Consider the following 22,268-nt stretch of genomic DNA (forward strand, 5'->3'; position numbering starts at 1 on the left):
TTCATAAGTGTTGAAAGTATCATAAATGACTGAAAAGTATTAAAACAGTCAGGATTTTGTTACGAAGATCTGAAACATTTTTGTTACATGAAGTTACACAGCTCACAGTTAATGATGCAAATGATTCTTGCACATGTATTTAAGTCAAGCCATCAGGAGACACACTTGGAGATAGCATAAACATGTCCTTGAAAATGCATGTGCAGATGTCTGCAAGTCTCAACTTGTCTGAGAGCTTTTTGAGAAAGGAGGAAGGTATTGTAGATCTTATAAGCAAGGCTGCCAGTAGTGGTTTGTCACTAATGGTGTTGCTGGAACTGTTACCTACCCTATTTGTGACTGTCATCAAGAGATTTTGTGTATACACATACACGTGCACGTACACTCTTCAGCTTCAAAATGTAATTATGAAGGTCATTACTACCAAGTCTCAGATGTTATACTTTCTGCATCACTGTGTTCCCAAAGCTTAAGAGAACCTTCGACTTAAATTTCGCATCTGCAAAACATATCCATGAAAATTAAAGTACTGTGACATCTCTGTTTGCAGGCTGTTGGTGAAGAAGAGGAGCTGCTATGGATTCAGTAGTATATAATTGTAAATAAAAGGTGAACGTCATACATGGCACATTAAAATCAGTGACAATACTCTTGAGCAGATTTGCTTGAATTTTGCTTTTACAATCCAAAACCTACAAAAACTTCTTTACACATATATTCTAGTTTTCTCCAATAGAGTACGAAAGTTCAGTCAGCCACTTAAGATGTCTTCCTTGTCTGTAAATGTTTACTGCCTACATCAAGGAAATACACTACTGGCCATTAAAATTGCTACACCACGAAGATGACGTGCTACAAACGTGAAATTTAACCGACAGGAAGAAGACGCTGTGATATGCAAATGATTCGCTTTTCAGAGCATTCACACAAAGGTGGCGACACCTACAACGTGCTGACATGAGGAAAGTTTCCAACCGATTTCTCATACACAAACAGCAGTTGACCGGCGTTGCCTGGTGAAACGTTGTTGTGATGCCTCGTGTAAGGAGGAGAAATGCTTACCATTACGTTTCTGACTTTGATAAAGGTCAGATTGTAGCCTATTGCGATTGCAGTTTATCGTATCGCGACATTGCTGCTCGTGTTGGTCAAGATCAAATGACTGTTAGCAGAATATGGAATCGGTGGGTTCAGGAGGGTAATATAGAACGCCGTGCTGGATCCCTACGGCCTCGTATCACTAGCAGTCGAGATGACAGGCATCTTATCCGCATGGCTATAATAGATTGTGCAGCCATGTGTCGATCCCTGAGTTGACAGATGGGGATATTTGCAGGACAACAACCATCTGCACGAACAGTTCGATGATGTTTGCAGCAGCATGGACTATCAGCTCAGGGACCATGGCTGCAGTTATCCTTGATGCTGCATCACAGACAGGAGTGCCTGCGATATTGTACTCAATGACGAACCTGGGTGCACGAATGGCAAGACGTCATTTTTTCGGATGAATCCAGGTTCTGTTTACAGCATCATGAGGGTTGCATCCCTGTTTGGTGACATCATGGTGAATACACATTGGAAGCATGTATTCATCATCGCCGTACTGGCATATCACCCCTTGTGATGGTATGGGGTGCCATTGGTTACACGTCTAGGTCACCTCTTGTTTGCATTGACAGCACTTTGAACAGTGGATGTTACATTTCAGATGTGTTACGACCCGTGGCTCTACCCTTCATTTGATCCCTGCGAAACCCTACATTTCAGTAGGATAATGCACGATCGCATGTTGCAGGTCGTGTACGGGCCTTTCTGGATACAGAAAATGTTCGACTGCTGCCCTGGCCAGCACATTCTCAAGATCTCTCCCCAACTTAAAACGTCTGGTCAATGATGGCTGAGCAACTGGCTCGTCACAATACGCCAGTCACTACTCTTGATGAACTGTGGTATCATGTTGAAGCTGCATGGGCAGCTGTACCTATACACACCATCGAAGCTCTGTTCGACTCAATGCCCAGGTGTATCAAGGCCGTTATTACGGCCAGAGGTGGTTGTTCTGGGTACTGATTTCTCAGGATCTATGTACCCAAATTGCGTGAAAATGTAATCACATGTCCGTTCTAGTATAATATATTTGTCCCGTGAATACCTGTTTATCAGCTGCATTTCTTCTTGGTGTAGCAATTTTAATGGTCAGTAGTGTATATATGAGAAGCAGAGGAACAATACAAAAAATTCAACAAATATGGCAATCTGTATGCAGATATCGATCGCTTACTACAACTGGGTGTTAGTGATGAAATTCATGAGCACAAAATCATGTAGTGTTGCTTTCTACATGCACTGTAATTACAGTGTGGTATGTCCAGAGTTTCATCTGTACTGCGTTACTGACTATATTGGGTTTTTTGACAACAGTATAAAAAATTACTTGCTGTGAAACAAGCAGATGAATCATAGCCTTGGAGAGGAGATAAAGTTTTGAGCAGCAGAAATTTTCCATGTCTGCATGAATGGCTCAAGAAAACTGGCGTGCAACACGAAAATCATTGTCATTTTACAAGCAGATTTCAAGGAACTAAACATGCTAACTGTATTTTAAATTACAGACGTAAGTTTATAGTGCCTGTTGTTTCACAATATGATGAAATACAACGGTCATTTTATAGTTATGAAACTCTGCAAACAAGTGAAACAAACTGAACATAATAAAATGTGAAAATAAATTCAGGCCATGTTTCTATGATTGCATCAAACATGACAAGGTGTAAAATATGTACTAAATCTAGTGGAGTGGAACACCATTGCAACATAAAATTCTGATTTATCCTTTCTTTAGAAAGGTATGTTTCCATGTGAGTATGTAACTGGTGAATCAGTTTTGTTGGTTGAGCAGTTGCCACCAACTGAAGCATTCAGAATCTTGCAGGCTGATGAAACAACTATCCAAGAATTTGAGTACCAAGGAGGGTGCAAGGCATTGTGTGTATCTGAATGGAGACAACAGGGAATTTCTCTGATTTATACCTTGTATTGGCTAATGTCTTTGAAAATTTCCACACACTCTGTGTCAAAATGCACAAACTGGGTCCAGTCCATTATGTGACTTCACTTGGTTTAATGAGGGATACTTTGCTGAAAACTACTAATGTAAAATTAAAGCTTATTACAGGCTCAGAACAATCAAAATTTGTTGAGTGTGGCGTCAGAGATGCTATATTGTTCACTGTTAGCATAGGCATGCTCCTGCACATAGTAGGTTCATGGCTGATTATACTGAAAATAACAGCAAATCTTATATGACAATATTATGATAAGGATAGATACTCACCACATAGTGGAGATGTTAATGTTGAGTCGCAGACAGTGGGGAAAAAATCTGCCAAAAGATCTTCTTCAGATTTAGACAAAATAAACACTCCAATTAATGCAAACACAACTCAGACACAAATGGCCACTGGCTCTAGCTGCTGAGCTCATTGGACATGTGTGCATGAGTTGTGTTTGCACCAGTGTGTGTGTGTGTGTGTGTGTGTGTGTTGTTTTTGCTGTCTACTTCAGAAGAAGATCTTTTGCTGAAAGCTTACGTGCATAGCAGTTTTTTTTCTTTTTCTTTTTGGTTTTTTCCCCCGTCTACGACTCAACATCTTCACTATAGTAATCAACAATTTTTGTAATATTGTCATTATTCCATGATGGATTTTCCATTGTTTAATTAATCTTATAATATATCTCTTGATGTTAATAGTCTACTGTTGGGAAGTGATGCAGTACCTAACACTTTCTGGTATTGCAGGGCTCTCTATCGACAGTTTTGAAGTACTGAGCATATCTTATGAGTTAAACATATGTTACATTTTAGAAGTAGACCTCATGTATTCAGAAAATGTCATGAACTTCACTCAGATCTGCCTTTATGCTGAAATCAAGTGGTACCCCTGACAAACAAAAGGCAGTAATTGTAAAGAAGCTGATTTACACATTATACAGCAAAAAAAATCATGTGATTCATTACAGAAATGTAAAGCAATGTCTGAATAATTATCTTATTTTAAGAAAAATTCACCAGACATTATCATTCCCTCAATCTTTTGCATTCATATGTTTCACAGCATTAATATCAATATACTGCTTCATCCATTAATTCAAAATTAAGTTAATGGATTAACAGTGTTTTTGGCAATATGCAAAAAATGAGTGATGTGAAGCTAGCAATACAGTGGGAAGCTAGATAGGGAGCCACTGATCTGATCTGACCAAATTTCAAGTACAATGTCATATTTCGTGAAAATTTGCTTACTATTGAAATAAGCTGATTTAACATTGTTTTTAACAAATCCGTAGCTGTATAGATGGTTATTTTAGATATTTATAAGGCACATCTTAGAGTCCCATTATGGGTATAAGTTAATGAAATCTTGAGTTGCAGACTGGCACAATGAAAAGACTAGTACATATAACCTTTCAGCCATACCCTCCTTCAAAAAAGAAACACACACACACACACACACACACACACACAAGGAAGCAGACCTCACACTATTGACTGCTATCTCCAGCCACTACAGCCAGACTGCAGTCTTTTCATAATATTGTCGATATACCATCCTGGACTTTCCATTGTTTGAAATTGTTAAAATGTATTATGCAGACACAGCTTAATATACTACGTAACTATCTCAAACATTTATGATGTTATTAAAAGTAATGTTCATAGGTACTCTAATAATTTGGGTTACCCTGACAACATTATATCTAACATACCATGTGTCAGTAAAAAGAAAGTGGGTGTAATGAAAGATGAATTATCAGGGGACGTTATTACAGAATTCATAGGACTGAAACCAAAACATATGCTCCCAAAACTGAAACACCATGTGTAATGTATAGAACAAAAGGTGTGAAACATTATTCAGCTAAGGAAAGAAGCAATGGTTATTACCGAGAATGTGTATCAAATGATGTTGATGTATTGACTTTGAGTATATAATTTGATACTAGCTACATACAGTAAGCAATGTGAATTGGCATTATTGGCAAAAGATGATAAATACTTCATACTCAGTGATGGAGTGTTGAGCCACCCGGATAGCTGTGCACTGTAGCATGCAGCTTCCAGGATTTGGGAAGATGTGCTGATCCTGTATCAAATTTGCCTGGCAGATTAACAATGAATGCTGGTGTGCAGGCCAGGCTGAAAATGGTTTGCAGGCTGTTTCTCACATCCAACGGGGTGAATTCTGCACTGCTACCCATGTCTCACCACAGCTACACAATTCTCAGACATTTTGAGAAATGTTGCCACACTTTTGCATAGTATAACATAGATGCAGATAGATGGTGTGCACAAATTCTGCCCTAGGGAGCAAGAAGGGCATTTGGTCATCTTATACCACTAACATTTCCAAACCCAGATTAACATGCTGATCCCATAAATATACGAAATGAAGATAAAGAAAAAGAAGCAGATTCAATGAAAAAATGAGGACTATAATATGGGGTAATTTTTGAGACGCTGTGGCTACTCGGCAGCTGTTTGCACATCAGAAGGTGATTGAAAACTGATGAAGAAGTCTTGAATAACATACTGTGAACCATATATCTTAATGTTTTCCTTGTGATCTATACCTAGGTGACCAACATTTGGTCACGGTTGTAAGGGAGATACTCAACATCTGAGCATAATTTTAAGGGAGAATTAGTTGCAATAAATTTTAATTGCAGAACTTCATTGCATTTTCTTGTAATGTGTGACAAAGGAGATATAAATATTAAAAAAACTAACATAGTTTGCTTACTTGTGAAATGTTGTGTTATGTGACTCAGTTGGGAAATAAATAACATAAAAAGTGTTTTTAAACATGGATGTCTCTATCATCCACTTTTGCATATCTTTGTTACTTCCATATGTTGTTTATACCATAATTGCTGAAAGGTATGAGATGAACACATCCATGGGTTGTCAGTATTGAGTGAGAAAAAGTAAACATTCTTCCTCTCATGACCCCTCTAGATGCATAGCCAATGCCTTTTTCTCCACTACTCGGGTTTCCCTTGAGGCTTACTATATGTTGACTGTACACCGAGCAGCCAAAACATTATGGTCGCTGCCCACCATGATGTTGGCTTATACCTGGTGGCATTGCGTGCACTTGACATGGTAATAGAAGTATGTGAATGGAGCAGACACAAACAGGGGATCACCGTAGTGAAGATATGGGCTGCGAATGGAGAAATCCTTTGAGATAAGTGACTTTGACAAAGGGCAGATTATTATTACACAGAGCCCATGAATGAGTACTTCAAAAATGGCGAAGTTGGTTGAATATTCACATATTACTGTTGTGAGCATCTACAGAAAGAGGTAGGACAGTGAAACTACCACTAGGTGCCAAATGGTTGGCCACCCATCACTTTCACAGAACATGGGGTTCACAGGCTTGTCTGCTCTGTACAGTAGGATACAACTCTGCCAAAAGAGCACAATATCAGTGCATGTGCAAGTGTTTTGGAGCACACCTTTCATCGTACTTTGTTGCACATGTAGCTCCACAGCAGACCACACCTACGTGTTCACATGCTGACCCAACAACATTGCCAGTTGTAATTTCAGTGGGCATGGGACCATTAGGATTCAGCCATCAGTCAATGGAAACATGTTGGCACTTCAAGTGAGTCACATTTTTGATACACTAGGTTGCTGGTCGTCTCCACAAACATTGTCGTCAAGGGAATGGAGGCTTGAAACGCGCAGCATGCTATGGATGCAGGCTGGTGAGAGCAGTATTGTCATGTGGGAGACATTCTCCTGCACTTGCATGGGGACTGTGGTAGTAATTGAAGGCACACTGACTTCTGTGAACCACCTGCATCCCTTCATGCTTGATGTCTTCCCCGATGGCAACATTACAATTGTTCATGTCTCAGAGCCAGAACCATGCTACAGTGATTTGAGGAGCATTGTAATGAACTCACGTTGATGTATTGGCGGCCAAAGTTGCCTGAAGTGAATCTTATGGAACCCATCTGGGTTGCTATCAGGCACATAACTGTGTATGCAAATCAGTGGCCTGTTATTTACACGAATTACATGACCTGTGCATAGACATCTAAACCCACATACTTCCACAAACCTACTAACAAATGGTTGGATCCATAATATGCAGGATCGGTGATCTATTTCATTTCAATGACAGACAAACAAGCTATGAAGCAGGTGATCATAATGTTTTGGCTTATTAGTGTAGTATTGATAATTATATGAAAACTTTTCAATATCTGTCAGTCAGGCAATTTGAACTACCAATAGTATTTCACAAGATGTAAAGTATTGGAGGAACAGGTGGTCAATAAGCAAGCCGCGAGGGTTAGAAAGAAATTGCTATAATATGGGACAGCTGAGAAATATGGGAGAGTTGGTCAACCTGTCGATAACTACCATATCCTTCATGGCAGACATAGAACCAAAGTATATACCTGTTACAATCTTCCAGGTGAACAATTAGACACTCACCAGTGGATGAGAATGTTGTCACACCCCTTTCCCATTCTTTTCATAGGAAGCTGGTGATGGACTGTTTCATTTTTATGACAGTAAAATACTGAGCTGTTATTGAGAGAGCTGTGTCTGTGTTTTGGATTAGTAGTTTTCTAATTAGTCTATTTCCAGGAAAGTTGGTGGCTTAAGAGATTGGAGAGGAGAACAAGGCTAAGTTCTAGGGGAGTGATGACCTCACATGTTAAGTCCCATAGTGCTCAGAGCAAATTGAACCATTTGAGGAGAACAAGGAAAAGTGTGTGGTTTAGCACTGTGGGGCGGGAAGGCAGAGGAAGAAAGGTGTTCAGTGACATATTTTATGCATTGCATTCTTACTGTTGATTATCATAAGGCATGATTCTTCTACTGTTGCTTTGTTTTTGCGATACAATGAAAACGTTGCAGGAAGATTTGATGATTTTTCCTGGTTTTTATGATTTTTCTGCTTGAGTCTGCTCTCAAGGGAAAGGATGAATATCTAGAAACAGAAGGGCACAGAAGACTACAAATAGATAATTTTTTTTTTAATGAAAATCATTTAGTCAGAGAAAACGTCAGATCTGTCGAAATGAAAAATACTTTTTGATGTGATTTGTCACTTAAAAAAATAAAAACGACAAAGTAAAAAGGCACTATTTACTTCAATGCAAATATTTTTTGACATTTGTACAGGGTGGGGCAAATAAAAGCGGCTCACAGAACAGAGTTCCAGGCTACAAAAAAACGCAGCAGAGTAAAGGAAATACAGTATTAACATGGCCGTAACAGATGTGGCAAGTGACCACCATTCATCTCTTGGCACTTTTGGGTCCTGGTCAGCAAGTTGCTAAAAGCGGATCGAAGCTGCTGGAATTGCTGCAGTCACATCCGAAATGTTCTGCTGCAGACTGTATGGATTGTTGCGATACAATTGAGACTCGAGGGCACTCCACACAAAGTAATCCTAGAGCGAGAGATCAGGTGGCCTGGGTGGCCAGCTAGGATCTGCTAAAAACTCTGACAGGCATGAAGATTGCGTAAATGTGCTCCAAGATTCGGCAGGCTGTATGGACAGTTGCTCCAATCTGTTGGAAGTATCTGTCGGTCATTTCCTCCTCCATTATTGCTGCCACAAATTTACGTCCAATTGTATCCACTCATCTGGGCCAGTTTTATTTGCTCCTCCCTATACGTAGGCTGATATACTTTCTCAATAAAAAAAATGTTTAATGTTGATATTCTGAAATGTTTAGATGGTACTTTTCTTATTCTTTAGTTTTCTGCAAGGTGGAGAATTTATCATATGGTTATTGTGGTCTTCAGTCCTGAGACTGGTTGATTTCAGCTTTCCATGCTACTCCATCCTGTGCAAGCTTCTTCATCTCGCAGTACCTACTGCAACCTACATCCTTCTGAATCTGTTTAGTGTATTCATCTCTTGGTCTCCCTCTACGATTTTTACCCTCCACGCTGTCCTCCAATACTAAATTGGTGATCCCTTGATGCCTCAGAATATGTCCTACCAACAGATCCCTTCTACTAGTAAAGTTGTGCCACAAATTTCTCTTCTCCCCAATTCTATTCAATACTTCCTCATTAGTTATATGATTTACCCATCTAATCTTCAGCATCCTTTTGTAGCACCACATTTCGAAAACTTCTATTCTCTTTTTATCTAAACTATTTATTGTCCACATTTCACTTCCATACATGGCTACACTCCATACAAATAAATTCAGAAACTACTTCCTGACACATAAATCTGTGCTCGATGTTAACAAATTCCTCTTCTTCAGAAACGCCTTCCTTGCCATTGCCAGTCTATATTTTATATCCTCTCTACCTCTACCATCATCAGTTATTTTGCTCCCCAAATAGCAAAACTCATTTACTACTTTAAGCATCTCATTTCCTAATCTAATACCCTCAGCATCACCTGACTTAATTCGACTGCATTCCATTATCCTCGTTTTGCTTTTGTTGATGTTCACCTTATATCCTCCTTTCAAGACACTGTCCATTCCATTCAGCTGCTCTTCCAGGTCCTTTGGTGTCTCTGACAGAATTACAAAGTCATCGGCGAACCTCAAAGTTTTAATTTCTTCTCCATGGATTTTAATTCCTACTCCAAATTATTCTTTTTTTTTCCCTTTACTGCTTGCTCAATATACAGATTGACTAACATCAGGGATAGGCTACAAACCTGTCTCACTCCCTTCCCAACCACTGCTTCCCATTCTTGCCCCTCAACTCTTATAACCGCCATCTGGTTTCTGTACAAATTGTAAATAGCCTTTCGCTCCCTTTATTTTACCCCTGCTACCTTCAGAATTTGAAAGAGAGTATTCCAGTCAACATTGTCAAAAGCTTTCTCTAAGTCTACAAATGCTAGAAACGTGGGTTTGCCTTTCCTTAATCTACTTATTAAGATAAGTTGTAGGGTCAGTATTGCCTCATGTGTTCCAACATTTCAACGGAATTCAAACTGATCTTCCCTGAGGTCGGCTTCTACCAGTTTTTCCATTCCTCTGTAAAGAATTTGTGTTAGTATTTTGCAGCTGTGGCTTATGGCACTGATAGCTCAGTAATTTTCACATCTGTCAACCCCTGCTTCCTTTGGGATTGGAATTATTATATTGTTCTTGAAGTCTGAGGGTATTTCACCTGTCTCATACATCTTGCTCACCAGATGGTAGAGTTTTGTCAGGGCTGGATCTCCCGAGGCTATCAGTAGTTCTGATGGAATGTTGTCTACTCCCAGGGCCTTGTTTCGACTTAGGCCTTTCAGTGCTCTGTCAAACACTTCACTTTGTATCATATCTCCCATTTCATCTTCATCTACATCCTCTTCCATTTCCATAATTTTGTCCTCAAGAACATCGCCCCTATACAGACCCTCTATATACTCCTTCCAGCTTTCTGCTTTCCCTTCTTTGCTTTGAACTGGGTTTCCATCTGAGCTCTTGATTTTCATGCAAGTGGTTCTCTTTTCTCCGAAGGTCTCTTTAATTTTCCTGTAGGCAGTATCTATCTTACCTCTAGTGATATACACCTCTACATCCTTACATTTGTCCTGTAGCCATTCCTGCTTAGCAGTTTCGCACTTCCTGTTGATCTCATTTTTGAGACGTTTGTATTCCTTTGTGCCTGCTTCATTTACTGCATTTTTGTATAAAATGCAGTATCTCTTCTGTTACCCAAGGATTCCTATTAGCCCTCATCTTTTTACCTACTTGATCCTCTGCTGCCTTCACTATTTCATCTCTCAAAGCTATCCATTCTTCTTCTACTGTACTTCTTTCCCCCATTCCTGTCAGTTGTTCCCTTATGCTCTCCCTGAAACTCTCTACCACCTCTGGTTCTCTCAGTTTATCCAGGTCCCATCTCCTTAAATTCCCACCTTTTTGCAGTTTCTTTAGTTTTAATCTACAGTTCATAACCAATAGATTGTGGTCACAGTCCACATCTGCCTTTGGAAATGTCTTACAATTTGAAACCTGATTCCTAAACCTCTCTCTTACCATTATATAATCTATATGAAACCTGTCAGTATCTCCAGGCTTCTTCCATGTATACAACCTTCTTTTATGGTTCTTGAACCAAGTGTTAGCTATGATTAACTTATGCTCTGTGCAAAATTTTACCATGCGGCTTCCTCTTTCATTTCTTACCCCCATTCCATATTCACCTACTACTTATCCTCCTCTTCCTTTTCCTACTATCGAATTCTTGTCACCCATGACTATTAAATTTTCGTCTTCCTTCACTAACTGAATAATTTCTTTTATCTCATCATACATGTCATCAGTCTCTTCGTCATCTGCGGAGCTAGTTGGCATATAATCTTGTACTACTGTGGTAAGGGTGGGCTTCATGTCTATCTTGGCCACAATAATGCGTTCACTATGCTGTTTGTACTAGCTTACCTGCATTCCTATTTTTTTTATTTATTATTAAACCTACTCCTGCATTACCCCTATTTGATTTTGTATTTATAACCCTGTAGTCACCTGACCAGAAGTCTTGTTCCTCCTGCCACCGAACTTCACTAATTCCCACTATATCTAACTTTAACCTATCCATTTCCCTTTTTAAATTTTCTAACCTACCTGCCCGGTTAAGGGATCTGACATTCCACGCTCCGACCTGTAGAACGTCATCTTTCTTTCTCCTGATAACAACGTCCTCCTGAGCAGTCCCCGCCCAGAGATCTGTATGGGTGAGTATTTTACCCAAGAGGAAGCCATCATCGTTTAACCGTACAGTAAAGCTGCATGCCCTCGGGAAAAATTACGGCTGTAGTTTCCCCTTGCTTTCAACCGTTCACAGTACCAGCACAGCAAGGCCGTTTTGGTTAGTGTTACAAGGCCAGATCAGTCAATCATCCAGACTGTTGCACCTGCAACTACTGAAAAGACTGCTGCCCCTCTTCAGGAACCACATGTTTGTCTGGCCTCTTAACAGATACCCCTCCGTTGTGGTTGCACCTACGGTACAGCTATCTGTACCATTGAGGCATGCAAGCCTCCCCACCAACAGCAAGGTCTATGGTTCATGGGGGGGGGGGGGGGGGGCATATGGTTAATGTCAAGAATATATGTTGCAGATTTTCCTTATGCCATAAATAAACTCTGTTGCTATTGCTAGTTCCTGTATTCTGTTTCTGCACTATAAATACCTTTTTGTATGAATGATACTCCATCATAAGCTCATCTTCTGCGTTTGGATTCCAAACTGCACAGCAGACAGGTGTCACAACACGCGCAATTTTGGCGCCAGTTTCTAAATGAAAACCACCACTCATGACAGATGAAGAAGGACTAGAATGAGGACGGTACAATTCCATTCAGCTGAAACTGAAAATTAGTCACGTGACATCGCTCACTTGTTACTCTGGAGACACCATACTGGATTTACTTATTTCATTGTTTTCATGTTATTAGTAGAATGTTAAGACAGTAAGCCGTTTCCAGGCAAGAGCATGTTGAAGATTTATCACACACATCACTCTGGGTTCGATTATAGTTAATGTCAGTAAATGACACAATAGTGGTAAAAGCCTTGAGGAGATCCCGAGATTAACTATGACAATGCTTGTACGTGTTCACTTAGGTCTTGTTGTTAGAGACGTGAATTTACAAAGTCGAAAAAGTAGGTTGACATCCTGCAACATGCCGAGGGGTTCTAGGCGCTACAGTCTTGAACCGTGCAACTGCTATGGTCGCAGGTTCGAAACCTGCCTCGGGCATGGGTGTATGTGATGTCCTTAGGTTAGTTAGGTTTAAGTAGTACTAAGTTCTAGGGGACTGATGACCTCAGATGTTAAGTCCCATACTGCTCAGAGCCTTTTTTTTTTTTTTTTTTTTGATCCTGCAACAAGCTAATATTTGTTTTTTCTTTTTTTCTTTTATCTTCACATTTGTGACAGATTTTTTCTTATTCTTGTAATAGAATTATCTTCTACAGTGTGTATGAGCAACTGGCGGCCCACGGGCTGCACTTGACCTGTGATTGGTTTCAGTCAGCCTGCGGAAGTAATTTGTGGGATGAGAGAGAAGAGAATGAGGTGCTCACATTGTGCTCCACCCGGGATATATCTTAGAATATTTCCATATTAACATTATTAAATTATTCATGTCCATCGTGGAGATATTAAAACACTGCAGCTGTTGCTACTGAATGGAATTTATAATGAATTAACCGCTATAAGTTGCTTTTCTAGGTGTTTATTTTTGCATGACGATATTTCAAATCGCTCGGTATCCCATCTTCAGATGTTTACATTTATTTCCGTGTCGTGGACTTCGTTTTCTTGCTAACAGCTATCCAGAATGTTGTTTCTTTACTGTAGCTTTGCAGAATTTTGCAAAAGCAGTTTCGAGGCAGCTACTGTAAAACGTGATAAGTCAAGAAACAATGTTCACAGCACGTAAGTAAACGTAAACACATTAAGACGGTATGAAAACAAAATGAATGTGCTCTCAAAAATGGATGATTTGAGGAATAATTTGTTGGCATGGCATGATGAGAAATGGGTGCCATTCATGACGGTGCATTAGTCCATAAAAATTAACGTCACAGGTGCTAAGTTTCGACTTTATGAACTAGAGGAGCTGCTGTCACATTACATGATGATGCAGGCACCTACACTATTGGCCATTAAAATTGCTACACCAAGAAGAAATACAGATAATAAACGGGTATTCACTGGACAAATATATTATACGAGAACTGACATGTGAGTACATTTTCACGCGATTTGGGTGCACATATCCTGAGAAAGCAGCACCCAGAACAACCACCTCTGGCCGTAATAACGGCCTTGATATGCCTGGGCATTGAGTCAAACAGAGCTTGGATGGCGTGTAGAGGTATAGCTGCCCTTGCAGCTTCAACACGATACCGCAGTTCATCAAGAGTAATGACTGGCGTATTGTGACGAGCCAGTTGCTCGGCCACCATTGACCAAACGTTTTCAATTGGTGAGAGATCTTGAGAATGTGCTGGCCAGGGCAGCACTCGAACATTTTCTGTATCCAGAAAGGCCTGTACAGGACCTGCAACATGCGGTCGTGCATTATCCTGATGAAATGTAGGGTTTCGCAGGGATCGAATGGAGGGTAGAGCCACAGGTCGTAACACATCTGAAATGTAACGTCCACTGTTCAAAGCGCCGTCAATGCGAACAAGAGGTGACCGAGACGTGTAACCAATGACACCCCATACCATCACGCCGGGTGATACGCCAGTATGGCGATGACGAATACACGCTTCCAATTTGCGTTCATGGCGATGTCGCCGAACACGGATGCGACCATCATGATGCTGTAAACAGAACCTGGATTCATCCGAAAAAATGACGTTTTTCTATTGGTGCACCCAGTTTCGTCATTGAGTACACCATCGCAGGCGCTCCTGTCTGTGATACAGCGTCAAGGGTAACCGCAGCCGTGGTCTCCGAGCTGATAGTCCATGCTGCTACAAACGTCGTCGAACTGTTCGTGCAGATGGTTGTTGTCTTGCAAACGTCCCCATCTGTTGACTCAGAGATCGAGACATGGCTGCACGATCTGTTACAGCAATGCGGATAAGATGCCTGACATCTCGACTGCTAGTGATACGAGGCCATTGGGATCCAGCACGGCGTTCCGTATTACCCTCCTGAACCCACCGATTCGATATTCTGCTAACAGTCATTGGATCTCGACCAGCGCGAGCAGCAACGTCGCGATACGATAAACCGCAATCGTGATAGGCTACAATCCGACCTTATCAAAGTCGGAAACGTGATGGTAAGCATTTCTCCTCCTTACACGTGGCATCACAACAACGTATCACCAGGCAACGCCGGTCAACTGCTGTTTGTGTATGAGAAATCGGTTGGAAACTTTCCTGATGTCAGCACGTTGTAGCTGTCGCCACCGGGTGCTCTGAAAAGCGAATCATTTGTGTATCACAGCATCTTCTTCCTGTCGGTTAAATTTCGCATCTGTAGCACGTCATCTTCGTGGTGTAGCAATTTTAATGGCCAGTAGTGTAGCTTTTATGTATGTATGTGACTCAGGCCTGCTGGTCGCGAAAGGTTGCCCACGCCTGTTCTACAGTATCGGATGTTATTTGCATAGAAGAGTACACAGTCTCAGGAATGAGTTTCTTCAATTTTGTGTCTTTAGTCTGATTAAAAATCTAAAGATGAAAGTCCTCGTTACAAATATCTGGTTTTTTTTCGGATACATCGAGATTTCAGAGGGTATGGTTAGACAGCAACCTAAGAGGACAGCTTAAATTTCTGTGATTGAAACGAGCAGCAACGACTTTTAGTTTCTTCCTCGTCACAAGTTCTTGGCTGTTTCTTTCTGAATATGCCACGATTTATGAGGAAGTGGGTAGGCAGGAACCTTAGGAGCACAGCTCAAATTGCTCGCAGCAGTGACATATCTATTTGTGATCGTGTCCTGAACAACACTTTCGTAAATTTGGCGGTCAAGACAAAGATGGCAGCACACAATGAGCGAGGGACGTCAAGTGACCCGAATGCCAGCCGAATGCGGTTGTAGCGCCCTGCCGTCCTTAGGCTGTGAGGGTGGTGGGTGTGAGGGGGTGGCACTTACCCCTCCCGTACAGGCAGATTTCCCGCTGCCAGCCGCAGCAGTTGACGAACTCGCGCAGCACCTTGCGATCGTGACCCCATCCGCCGTCACACCAAGCGACCACGCGGTTCATCTCCAGAGAGCACTCGCCGGGGCACTTGCAGTTGAGACACTCCATCGTGCAGTTGTGTGCGCAGTCCGGTGGACACCAGCCGCCCTTCTGCCAGGGACTGTATCCTGCCGCCACTGTCGCCACAGCCACGGCTGCTGGCGAGACAACACACGGCACGTGGCATTAACAGCAAATGATACAACCAGTCAACTTTTAAGCTGAAAGGGCGCGAGGAGGAATTGAATAACATAACAGGAATAACGTGCAAGTCAAAGAGAATCTACACAGGTGTCCAAAATTTTAGCAACAAGATGGCGTTCTGTTCAATGGACAACCATGCCATCGACACCGGCCGACGTGGTCGAGGGGTTCTAGGCGCTTCAGTCTGGAACCGCGCTACCGCTACGGTCGCAGGTTCCAATCTTGCCTCGGGCGTGGATGCGGGTGATGTCCTTAGGTTAGTTACATTCAAGTAGTTCTAAGTTCTAGGGGACTGATGACCTCAGCTGTTAAGTCCCATAGTGCTCAGAGCCAGTTTCTGAACCACCCCAACAACGGCGTCAGGGCACCTATCAAATGCGGCAGTGAAACTTCCTGGCAGATTAAAACTGTGTGCCGGACCGAGACTCGAACTCGGGACCTTTACCTTTCGCGGGCAAGTGCTCTGCCAACTGAGCTACCCAAGCGTGACTCAAGCCCCGTCCTCACAGCTTTTCATTATGCCAGTACCTCGTCTCCTTCCTCGTCCTAAATGGGACAGTGTTTGCCAGGTAGTCCCACATCCACAATCGCTCGCTGTGTACACAGTCACAGATGGTGCAGTGTGACACAGAGAATACGTCTACCAGTCTCTGCGGTGGAGGGCCATGGGAGGACACTCGCAGACTGATATGGCCCGATGGCTTAATGTGAATCGTTCTATTGTTTTTCAGACGTGGCCACAATTTATAGAGATCACAACTGTATTCCAACGACGAGGGTGGGGCCGAGCGCGTGTAACATCAGAAAGAGAGAACCGTTATCTGGCTGTAAGGGCACGACGGTAACTCCTTAGTGCTGCACGGCAACTGGCATCTGACCTCGCAGCATCCACTGGACGTGTTGTTCCGAGGCGAACGGTGTACAGAAGGCTTCGGCACAGTGGACTTTACTGTCAGATCACATGCCGTATGTGTACCTATGATGCGTCTTCACAGAAGGGAACGTCTAATGTGGAGCCGTCACCACCCATCTGGACGGTCGAACAGTGGCCCAATGTTCTTACCACAGATGAGTCCCGATGTGGTCTGGACAGTGATTCTCGACGAATTAGCATCTGGAGGGAACGTGAAACACGATTTCAGGACCCAAAGAGATTGATATCGAGGATGATCCCTAATGGTGTGGGCGGGGATTATGTTAACCACTCGAACACCTCTTCACGAAATTGTACGGTTAAACGACAAGGTTTAACTGCTGTCAGGTATTGTGACGAGATATTGGGACTCAATGTGCGGTTGCTGCGAGATGCTGTGGGCCAAGACTTCGTATTGTTGGGCGATAATGCTCGACCTCATAGAGTACGTGTGGTTGACTTTTTCCTGGAAACGGACGATACTGGACGCATGGCGTGCCCTGCTCGCTCTACCGATTTGAACCCCATAGAGCATGTCTGGTGTGCACTAGGGACACGGGATAATCAGGTCAGCATCCACCAACCACTATCCAAGACTTGCGACCGGCACTGCAGGAAGAATCGTCGTTATTGCCTCTACATGAGATTGTCATAATTCACAGCGTGTCCCGTCGTTTGTCAGACCTGTATTGCTGCCAGAGGTGGCCGCACTTTATACTGGGAGTATTACCCAGTTGTCGGAATGTGTGCGTAAATCCATTAAGTTGGAAAAAAAAGAACATTTTTGTCTACCGTTATGCATGTTGCATTTGTATACGTTCTGTATTCTTTATATTGGTTTTACTTTTCTATCACCTGATTATACTGTTTTGCGGCAAAATAAACGTAACTGGTTATCACTGTTAGCATTCAACCGCGATTCTTATACATATATTTTAACAACGTGTTTCAAGAGACAATGCTCTCATCATCAGGTTGTAAAGTCTATGTCATGAAATTAAACGGACTAAAAAGACAAAATACCATGTCTTTTTAGTCCGTTTAATTTCATGACATAGACTTTACAACCTGATGATGAGAGCATTGTCTCTTGAAACACGTTGTTAAAATATATGTATAAGAATCGCGGTTGAATGCTAACAGTGATAACCAGTATAACGACAACTGCTACCTCGACTCCATAATGGATTATATTAAAAATAAACGTAACCTTGCAAAATTTCGGTTCGTTGCTTTAATTTTGGACACCAGCGTAAGTGAATAGCCATTCAGGTTGTGTATTGAAGAGACAGGGGAAGAAATGTAAGAATAAGAACAAGTGTTACGCACAGGGCGAAACAGAACCAATGTGAATAGCACTATCGTTTTGCTGAATGGAAAAATGTTACACTTATGTAGCGACTTCCGAAAGTATATTACACACCATTGCCCTACGCTAATATCAATGCGCAACATGCGTGGTGCACTGGCGGAACAGAGTACCTGTTCTTGGTTTCATGCTGATACAGCTCCGCTGCAGTATAGCTTACAGGTATAGCGAAGTGTGTGAGCGAAACGATGCGGCAACTGGAACTGTACTCCAATGTTGAAGTATACGGGATAGTACGATTGTGGTGGTGAGGCGAGGTTGGTAACTCGCGACAGAACCACTAGTAAGCATATTTGCTACCAGGTGCATCAAAATATCAGAGACGTCAGTGTAGGCACGGCCTCAACAGTTCCATACGCCACTGCTTCAGCAAGTATTCTTCCGTCAGAGTGGAGTGCCACTCATCCCAGACTGCAATCGTTTCCGAAGACGATAGCATCATCTCACTACAGCCAGCAGTGCGAGAGCTGTGTTAGACAGACTATGCGCCGGCTAGCTAGTGTTATTTCATCTAGATGTTTAATTCTTCCATGATCAGATTCCATGCCTCCTTCGCATCTTTCGTACAGTCTTTTTCTTCAGAAGATGTATGTGAGCATGCTTTTGAAGCTGTCTCCTGTAGAGGATTCATCTGTGTTATTGCGTATCCTATAGATTCAGATGGAATGGTAATATCATTTGCAAAATCCAAACAGTCAGTCCTCAGATTATTCATTTTCTGCCAAATATGTTTTTTTTTAAATCCTTCTTCTTCTGTTATTTTCCTCCATTCTGTGATTACGTTTCCTAGTACACAATCGAACGTCAGTGAGAACAATCCATATCCTTGTCTTTCACCAGCACCGAGGTTTCACCTACTAATGTAATTTTATATTTGTTAGGGGGTCTTTTACGGTTGCCACTGATTTGTTGTCAGCTCCAGACTTTTTCAAAGGTGTTGAATAGTGTTTTCCTGTCAATCGAATCACATGCCTGTTCGAAGTCTACAGCACTGCAGTTTTCCACGTTTCAGCAATCTTCCCAGGGGGCTTATCATTCCTCAAATTTTTAATGATATTTTGGATTGCTTCTATGTTGGGGAGGGGGCTTCTGAGGTTGTGTAACTACATCCTGGAATTTTCTAGAATTTTTGCCCTTGGTTCCTCAAAATTTGTTATTATTACTGTTATCAGTAAAGATGACAAGGTTGCAGAATGCAGCACAACTTAGCCGGCCGCGGTGGCCGAGCCTAGGCGCTTCAGTCCGGAACCACGCGGCTGCTACGGTCGCAGGTTCGAATCCTGCCTCGGGTATGGATGTGTGTGATGTCCTTAGGTTAGTTAGGTTTAAGTAGTTCTAAGTCTAGAGGACTGATGACCTCAGATGTTAAGTCCCATAGTGCTTAGAGCCATTTGAACCATTTTTTGCAGCATAACTTATCTTTTGCAGGGGAAAAGACACATTTTTTTAGGGTTTTGTGCTGGGCCAGAGTTGCAACCTGGATTCCGGCTTATCGTGAGCTCTCACAACCACTGTGTGTGCATGCCTCCCTCCAAACTTCCCTATGTCATAGTGTCGACGTCCCATAGTGCTCGCATATGTTTCTTGTGATTCCCGCATAGGGAGAGACAATGTTGTTCTCGTTATTTTGCCTTGCTTTAGCATGCGATACAGTTAGTGCCAACTCTGCATTTGACAGTGTCGGCATAGTTCGATGCAAATGTCTTCAGATATGTCTGAATGGTGTGCGATAGCTCTGGAACATAGTCAGTACGACATATGACAGTTAGGATCGGTCTGGGAGGCGTGCACGGATATCCGAAGTGGTTAAGGCGATCATTCGCAATAATCGGGAAATCCAGGTTATAGTTCCAGACTGAAACAAATTTTCATACGTCCATAGTAAACCATACAGCAGATGTGATATAGTGTTCACAGTTTTAGAATGTACTTCATAATTTAATACGGCTGTAAACCGTCAGCAGTGTTTCTTCCTTCAGATTTGCACGCTAACTACCATTGTTATTATTAAAAAATGGAGCCATAAAAATATCATTCATTTTACAAACCTAAATAACAGGTTAGGAAAGGAGAAGGTATAGACCATAGTTTATTATGAGTAGCCATCCTCGCATTTATCTTTAATGAATTGGGGAAATCACGTAAAATATAAATAAGGATTGGTGGACCACATAAACTACCATTCTTAATTCATACCATATGTCGACATCTACATCTGCATGCAGCTCTCTAAAACACCATATGGTGCATAGCTGAGGGTAAATTGTACAACCGCTAGTCATTCTCTTTCCTATTCCACTCGCAAATGGAGCGAGGGAAAAACGAGTGTCTGTATGCCTCCGTATGAGCCCTAATTTCTCTTATCTTGTATTAGTGGTCTTTTCGCCAAATATACTTTGGTTGTAGTAGAAGCAACTCTGTATTGTACTATATTGTACTGAACTGGGGACCTAGAAACGACGGAGGGGCTTCGTCCCCGCCGTAGCCCTCAGTGGTTCATAACCCCATAACAGGCTACAGCAGTCCGCGCATCCCACCGCCGCCCCACACCGAACCCAGGGTTATTGTGCGGTTCGGCCCCCAGTGAACCTCGCTGGGAACGTCTCACACCAGACGAGTGTAACCCCAATGTTTGCGTGGTAGAGTAATTATGGTGTACGCGTACGTGGAGAAAGTGTTTGCGCAGCAGTCACCAACATAGTGTAACTGAGGCGGAGTCAGGGGAATAAGCCCGCATTCGCCGAGGCAGATGGAAAACCGCTTTAAAAACCATCCACTGACTGGCCGGCACATCGGACCTCGACACGAATCCGTCGGGCGGATTCGTGCCGGGGACCGGCAAGGCTTCCCGCCCGGAAAGCAGTGCAATAGACCGCGCGGCTAACCGGCAACATACATTGCGCGTAAGGACCGGGAATTAGGGCTCATACGGAGACATACATGCAGTCGTTTTTCCCTCGCTCTATTTGAGAGTGGAACAGGAAAGGATATGACAAGTAGTGGTGCAGGGCACCCTCCGCCACGCACCGTGCGGTGGCTTACGGAGTATCTATGTAGACGTAGATGTAGATGGACCGACAGTAAGCTATTGCAGCTCCACTTATTTATTAGTAATAATACACAGTGTTGTGACTGGAATAAGGTTGACGGTCTAACGTTCAGGACTATGGAATTTAGAACAGCGATACCAGTTAATAGACAGACGAAGAACATGTCGATAGCTTCAGTTGAGGATAATTCTCGAACTTTTATTAACCCGTCTGATAAATATTTGACTGAAGTTGAAATTTCTGTTCTAGCCAAAAAAGGCAATTTCGCTGTGACGCCGTTGAAACTACCCACGGAAGATATTATAGCAAATATTGCGGCAGTGATCCATCAGCTTACACAGCAGTCGGCTGATGTAATTAGATAGCAAACAGTAAGAATTTTACGTACATGTAAGCCACCTAACAGTAATTTGTCGCAGGAACAAAGAAAGGCGCTGAGGAATACCAATGCGGATAAAAACATTATCGTTCGTATTGCAGACAAGGGTAACTCCATGGTCCTGATGCGGAGTGAGGACTATCATAGAGATCAATAATATTTTGGATCCCACCGATTATTAAAAAAAGCTTCGGAAGGACCCGACTACGAAGATTTTAAAAATCGCTAATCGAGTGGTGAAAGCGTCTTCACTCTCCTCTGACGATAAGAAACTACTCTGCAAACAGAAACGTACCCGCCTACGCTCCGTGGATTACCCAAGGTGCATAGCCCACAGATTCTTTAGAGGCCTACTGTGAGGGCTATAGGGTCTACCACTCCCGAAATAGCTAGACACTTTGCCTCACTGCTGCAACCTTATGTTAGCGGAACTGATAGTCATATTGAAAATTCATGCTATTTCATTGACAAGTTAAAAGAAATCCGCATGGTCCAAGGTGATATCCTTGTTAGTTTCGACGCTGTGTCGTATTTACCGTGATTCCAGTGAAGGAAGCTATCTCACGTATAGCTGACATTTCTCCAGAAGATATTGTGGAGTTATTCAGACACTGTCTCACCATGACTTATTT

General features: G+C 42.3%; 1 protein-coding gene across 2 annotated transcripts in view; it reads right to left on the reverse strand.

Annotated features, from left to right (window-relative positions):
• LOC126481560 (uncharacterized) overlaps window positions 1-22,268 on the reverse strand; it is a 34,609-nt gene that overhangs the window by 5,926 nt on the left and 6,415 nt on the right. The window contains exon 2 of one of the 2 annotated variants that reach the window (XM_050105402.1): window positions 15,634-15,879. In XM_050105402.1, the coding sequence (XP_049961359.1) occupies window positions 15,634-15,879 (246 nt within the window). The remainder of the gene's footprint in view (window positions 1-15,633; window positions 15,880-22,268) is intronic. The other variant, XM_050105403.1, reaches the window with a different exon arrangement.

Source organism: Schistocerca serialis, chromosome 5 (genome assembly GCF_023864345.2).
Source record: "Schistocerca serialis cubense isolate TAMUIC-IGC-003099 chromosome 5, iqSchSeri2.2, whole genome shotgun sequence".
In the NCBI taxonomy this organism is placed as follows: domain Eukaryota; kingdom Metazoa; phylum Arthropoda; class Insecta; order Orthoptera; family Acrididae; genus Schistocerca; species Schistocerca serialis.